Source organism: Triticum aestivum, chromosome 6B, assembly GCF_018294505.1.
Source record: "Triticum aestivum cultivar Chinese Spring chromosome 6B, IWGSC CS RefSeq v2.1, whole genome shotgun sequence".
NCBI classification, from domain to species: Eukaryota; Viridiplantae; Streptophyta; class Magnoliopsida; order Poales; family Poaceae; genus Triticum; species Triticum aestivum.
Genome location: NC_057810.1, coordinates 718,547,430 through 718,554,461, shown reverse-complemented (window position 1 = coordinate 718,554,461; position 7,032 = coordinate 718,547,430). Strand labels below are relative to the sequence as shown.

The 7,032-nt window shown below is 47.4% G+C and overlaps 1 protein-coding gene across 1 annotated transcript; it reads right to left on the bottom strand.

Moving 5' to 3' along the window:
* Nucleotides 1–3,386: 3,386 nt before the first annotated feature.
* Nucleotides 3,387–4,339, bottom strand: LOC123135178 (peptidyl-prolyl cis-trans isomerase-like). The gene has a single exon (XM_044554268.1). The coding sequence runs from the start codon at nt 4,288–4,290 to the stop codon at nt 3,631–3,633; it is 660 nt and encodes a 219-aa protein (XP_044410203.1). The 5' UTR covers nt 4,291–4,339; the 3' UTR covers nt 3,387–3,630.
* Between the last annotated feature and the right edge of the window lie 2,693 nt (nt 4,340–7,032).

Here is a 7,032-nt window from a genome sequence, read left to right as displayed (position 1 = left end):
TAAGTGATCACGTGATCCAAATCAACTAAACCATAACCGATCATCACGTGAAATGGAGTAGTTTTCAATGATGAACATCACTATGTTGATCATATCTACTACATGATTCATGCTCGACCTTTCGGTCTCAGTGTTCCGAGGCCATATCTGCATATGCTAGGCTCGTCAAGTTTAACCTGAGTATTCTGCGTGTGCAAAACTGGCTTGCACCCGTTGTAGATGGACGTAGAGCTTATCACACCCGATCATCACGTGGTGTCTGGGCACGACGAACTTTGGCAACGGTGCATACTCAGGGAGAACACTTTTATCTTGAAATTTAGTGCGAGATCATCTTATAATGCTATCGTCAATCAAAGCAAAATAAGATGCATAAAAGATAAACATCACATGCAATCAATATAAGTGATATGATATGGCCATCACCATCTTGTGCTTGTGATCTCCATCTCCGAAGAACCGTCATGATCACCATCGTCACCGGCACGACACCTTGATGTCCATCGTAGCATCGTTGTCGTCTCGCCAACTATTTCTTCTATGACTATCGCTACCGCTTAGTGATAAAGTAAAGCAATTACAGGGCGATTGCATTGCATACAATAAAGCGACAACCATATGGCTCCTGCCAGTTGCCGATAACTCGGTTACAAAACATGATCATCTCATACAATAAAATATAGCATCATGCCTTGACCATATCACATCACAACATGCCCTGCAAAAACAAGTTAGACGTCCTCTACTTTGTTGTTGCAAGTTTTACATGGCTGCTATGGGCTGAGCAAGAATCGTTCTTACCTACGCATCAAAACCACAACGATAGTTCGTCAAGTTAGTGATGTTTTAACCTTCTCAAGGACCGGGCGTAGCCACTCTCGGTTTAACTAAAGTTGGAGAAACTGACACCCGCTAGTCACCTGTGTGCATAGCACTGCGGTAAAACCAGTCTCGCGTAAGCATACGCGTAATGTCGGTTCGGGCCGCTTCATCCAACAATACCGCCGAACCAAAGTGTGACATGCTGGTAAGAAGTATGACTTGTATCGCCCACAACTCACTTGTGTTCTACTTGTGTATATAACATCAACGCAAAAAACCAGGCTCGGATGCCACTGTTGGGGAACGTAGTAATTTCAAAAAAAATCCTACGCACACGCAAGATTATGGTGATGCATAGCGACAAGAGGGGAGAGTGTGTCCACGTACCCTCGTAGACCAAAAGCGGAAGCGTTAGCACAACGCGGTTGATGTAGTCGTACGTCTTCACGATCCGACCGATCAAGTACCGAATGCACGACACCTCCGAGTTCTTGCACACGTTTAGCTCGATGGCGTCCCTCAAACTCCGATCTAGCCAAGCTTTGAGGGAGAGTTCCATCAGCACGAAGGCGTGGTGACGATGATGATGTTCTACCAACGCAGGGCTTCGCCTAAGCACCGCTACAATATTATCGAGGTGGATTATGGTGGAGGGGGCACCGCACACGGCTAAGAGATCCAAGGGATCAATTGTTGTGTCTATGGGGTGCCCCCCTCCTCCGTATATAAAGGAGGGGATGAGAGGGGCGGCCAGGAGGAGGAGGCGCGCCCAATGGGGGGAGTTCTACTCCCATCGGGAGTAGGATTCCTCGCTTCCAAGTAGTAGGAGTAGGAGTCAAGAAAGGGGAGAGAGAAGAGAAGGAAGGAGGGGGCGCAGCCCCTCCCCCTAGTCCAATTTGGACTAGGCCGTGGGGGGCGCCCATCCTCTCCTCTCTCTTTCCCCTAAAGCCCAATAAGGCCCATATACTCCCCGGCGAATTCCCGTAACTCTCCGGTACTCCGAAAAATACCCGAATCACTCGCAACCTTTCCGATGTCCGAATATAGTCGTCCAATATATCAATCTTTAAACCATTTCGAGACTCCTCGTCATGTCCCCGATCTCATCCGGGACTCCGAACTACCTTCGGTACATTAAAACACATAAACTCACAATATAACCATCATCGAACTTTAAGCGTGCAGACCCTATGGGTTCGAGAACAATGTAGACATGACCGAGACACGTCTCCGGTCAATAACCAATAGCGGAACCTGGATGCTCATATTGGCTCCCACATATTCTACGGAGATCTTTATCGGTCAAACCGCATAACAACATACGTTGTTCCCTTTGTCATCGGTATGTTACTTGCCCGAGATTCGATCGTCGGTATCTCAATATCTAGTTCAATCTCGTTACCGGCAAGTCTCTTTACTCATTCCGTAATACATCATCCTGCAACTAACCCATTAGTTACAATGCTTGCATGGCTTATAGTGATGTGCATTACTGAGTGGGCCCAGAGATAACTCTCCGACAATCGGAGTGACAAATCCTAATCTCGAAGTACGCCAACCCAACAAGTACCTTCGGAGACACCCGTAGAGCACCTGTATAATCACCCAGTTACGTTGTGACGTTTGGTAGCACACAAAGTGTCCCTCTGGTAAACGGGAGTTGCATAATCTCATAGTCATTGGAACACGTATAAGTCATGAAGAAAGCAATAGCAACATACTAAACGATCAAGTGCTAAGCTAACGGAATGGGTCAAGTCAATCACATCATTCTCCTAATGATGTGATCCCGTTAATCAAATGACAACTCATGTCTATGGTTAGGAAACATAACCATCTTTAATTAATGAGCTAGTCAAGTAGAGGCATACTAGTGACACTCTGTTTGTCTATGTATTCACACATGTATTATGTTTCTGGTTAATGCAATTCTAGCATGAATAATAAACATTTATCATGATATAAGGAAATAAATAATTATTTTATTATTGCCTCTAGGGCATATTTACTTCATTAGGTTCCAAAGTTGTATGGATTGTGAAATTCACACAATTGAGAAATCTTGAAGAAAAATGTCACTTAGAGAAACAGATCATAAACAGATGATTGTGTGAGGTGTTTAGAGTGTGGAAGTTGAAGAATAAACACCTTTTAAAGATTTTTTGAAAATCATCAGAATCAACAAAGGCCGTAAAAGTAACTTTTAATTACCCTTGACGAAAAACACGACGAACTGAGTGTGTAGATTTGAAGTTCGTCAGTCCAGATCTTCCACGCCCTAACTTGGCAGAGGAAGACAGCTACGGCGGCGGCAGAGTGAAGATATCTGCGGCCGGCGCGAGTACGACAGCGACGAGGTTGAGGCGGTGAAGCTCTTCCTCACCGGCACAATTGTGTGTGATGACTTTGCACACATAAGTTATAGGACAATCGTGTGCGTTAACCAACAAACGGTTCATATTGACACACCGTGTGAGATATATATGTTTTTCATCACATACAATTATCATGAAGACTGTGTGCGATAAAACACTTACTAGACCATAAAAGATACTTTCCTCCTCGACACCTCTGTGACCTGATATTTTAAGCGTTTGCAAACTTTGACGAAAGATAACCATGACCGTCGAACATAGATCCAGCAACCAAAAGAGTCCACCCAAAACCCTCACAAACCTACCATGGAGATCTCATCGAACGGACAAAGGGAAGACACGACACCACTCACACCAACTTCTTATTTTAGATCAACGACATGACATGGGAGCACGACGAACAACTGACAATTGGCTGCAGCAGGGTGCATGCTCAAAGCTGGCCGGAGTCGGCGATGATGACAGACTTGGCACACATGCCACTACGGGTGCCCACCTTCTTGATGTTCCTGACGACGTCCATGCCCTTGACGACCTCACCGAATACGACATGCCTACCGTCGAGCCACTGGCAGGGGATGGTGCAGATGAAGAACTGGGAACTATTGGTGTTCGGCCCCACATTGGCCATGGACACCATCCCGGGCTTGGTGTGCTTGAGGACGGACTTCTCGTCGCGGAACTTGTCGCCATAGATGGACTCACTGCCGGTGTTGTTGCCCTTGGTGATGTCGCCGCTCAGGCAGATGAAGCCGGGTATCACGCGGTGGAACTTGCTGCCCTTGAAGTGCATCGGCTTGCCGTTCCTGCCGACGCCCTGCTCGCCAGTGCAGAGTGCGCGGAAGTTCTCCGCCGTCTTGGGCACGTCCTTGGCGAAGAGCTCCATTACGATGCGGCCTGCGGGGGCGCCGCCGATGGTCACGTCGAAGAACACCATTGGAGGAAGGGGCTTGTGGGCGTCGAGGAGGGCACGCCACACACGGCAGACGCACCGGGACTTGGCGACGGCGCGGCAGGGGAGGCGACGGAGGATGTCGAGTAGTACATCGTAGGGGAAGCACACACCATTGCCGTCGCGGTCGGTCTCCTCCATGTGCAGATCGATCAGCAAGGAGAAGGCGCGGATGTTGGGATCGATAGAGGGAAACAAAGGAGTCCGTCTCCGTCCATAGTTGAGCTGTGCGTAATATCCATCTGTCCGGTACGTGTACGTGCGTGTGTTGGTTCGAATTCCATGTTCAACACGCAACGCAACGCACGTTTTGTCTTTCTTCTATATGCGGGGATTGATTTTGCTTTTGTCTTTCTATATTTTAAGAATGGTGAAGAAAATTTATATTATTTTGGCAAATTTTTACAAATGTTCTAAGAGCTTGCAAAGTGTCATCATGAAATCACATTTGTGGAAATCATGGCAAAAAAAATATCAATACTCCGAAAATGCTACTTTCGAAAGCATTTTGGAGCACTGATTTTGTTTTTGTCATGACTTTCACAAATGCGATTTCATGATAAAATTTTACAAGCTCTTAGAACATTTGTGAAAGTTTGCCATAATTTTTTTTCCAGAGTTTTTGAACATTTAAAAAAAATTGAGTTACTGAGCTTGGGGTGTAGAAAGGGAGTTTAGTCTCGCCAGCTTCAGCATATAACATTTCATATTTTTCTTCTCGTATGTATATTGATCAGCATGGCCCGTGAATTAATTGATTGAAAACTATTAAAATATTCTTACAACGGTTTATCATACGAAGGGTGGAACGCTACTCATTAGAAAACCATTGGAACGAGTATGTTGAAACTAAACTTGGTGATCTCATGTGCCATCAAGCTTGCTTGCCTTTTGATCTTGATCAACTCGAAGGTTTGGAAAAGCTTTGTCAACCCCAGCGTTTCTTTTTTTTAGATCGATGCACGGCTGAATGCAGATCTGTCCACACAATCATCTGCAAGGAAAGGAGTATACAAAGGCGTCCCCAAAATAATAGGTCAGTGAAGAGTGTCACCGATGTAGAGGCCTGCTAGGCAAGCACAAAGTGTTGGAAATATGCCCTAGAGGCAATAATAAAAGCATTATTATTATATTTCCTTGTTCATGATAACAGTCTTTTATTCATGCTATAACTGTATTATCCGGAAATCGTAATACACGTGTGAATACATAGACCATAACATGTCCCTAGTGAGCCTCTAGTTGACTAGCTCGTTGGTCAACAGATAATCATGGTTTCCTGACTATGGACATTAGATGTCATTGACAACGGGATCACATCATTAGGAGAATGATGTGATGGACAAGACCCAATCCTAAGCATAGCACAAGATCGTGTAGTTCGTTTTGCTAGAGTTTTTTCAATGTCAAGTATCTCTTCCTTAGACCATGAGATCGTGTAACTCCCGGATACCGTAGGAGTGCTTTGGGTGTACCAAACGTCACAACGTAACTGGGTGACTATAAAGGTGCACTACAGGTATCTCCGAAAGTGTCTGTTGGGTTGACACGGATCGAGACTGGGATTTGTCACTCCGTATGACGGAGAGGTATCTCTGGGCCCACTCGGTAATGCATCATCATAATGAGCTCAAAGTGACCAAGTGTTTGGTCACGGGATCATGCATTACGGTACGAGTAAAGTGACTTGCCGGTAACGGGACTGAACGAGGTATTGGGATACCGACGATCGAGTCTCGGGCAAGTAACGTACCGATTGACAAAGGGAATTGTATACGGAGTTGTTCGAATCCTCGACATCGTGGTTCATCCGATGAGATCATCGAGGAGCATGTGGGAACCAACATGGGTATCCAGATCCCGCTGTTGGTTATTGCCCGAGAGCCGTCTCGGTCATGTCTACGTGTCTCCCGAACCCATAGGGTCTACACACTTAAGGTTCGGTGACGCTAGGGTTGTATGAATATGAGTATGCAGTATACCGAATGTTGTTCGGGGTCCCGGATGAGATCCCGGACGTCACGAGGAGTTTCAGAATGGTCTGGAGGTAAAGAATTATATATAGGAAGTGGTATTTCGGCCATCGGGAAAGTTTCGGGGTCACCTGGTATTGTACCGGGACCACCGGAAGGGTCCCGGGGGTCCACCGGGTGGGGCCACCCATCCCGGCGGGCCCCATGGGCTGAAGTGGGAGGGGAACCAGCCCATAGTGGGCTGGTGCGCCCCCCTAGGCCCACCACCTGCGCCTAGGGTTGAAACCCTAGGGTGGGGGGGGCGCACCACATGCCTTGGGGGGCACTCCTCCCCCCTTGGCCGCCGCCCCCTTGGGAGATTGAATCTCCCAGGGCCGGCGCCCCCCCTAGGGGCCTATATAAAGGGAGGGGGGAGAGGGGCAGCCGCCCCCCTGAAGTTCTGGCGCCCCCTCCCCCTGCTACACCTCTTCCTCCTCCGTCACGTGCTTGGCGAAGCCCTGCCGGAGTGCTGCTGTTCCACCACCACCACGCCGTTGTGCTGCTGCTGGAGCCATCATCATCAACCTCTCCTTCCCCCTTGCTGGATCAAGACAGAGGAGACGTTACGCTGACCGTACGTGTGTTGAACGCGGAGGTGCCGTCCGTTCGGCGCTAGGATCTCCGGTGATAGGATCACGACGAGAACGGCTACTTCAACCCCGTTCTTTTGAACGCTTCCGCGCGATCTACAAGTGGTATGTAGATGCAATCACTCTCCCATGACTCGTTGCTAGATGAACTCATAGATGGATCTTGGTGAAACCGTAGGAAAATTTTAATTTTCTACAACGTTCCCCAACAGTGGCATCATGAGCTAGGTCTATGCGTAGTTTTCTCTATTGCACGAGTAGAACACAATTTTGTTGTGGGC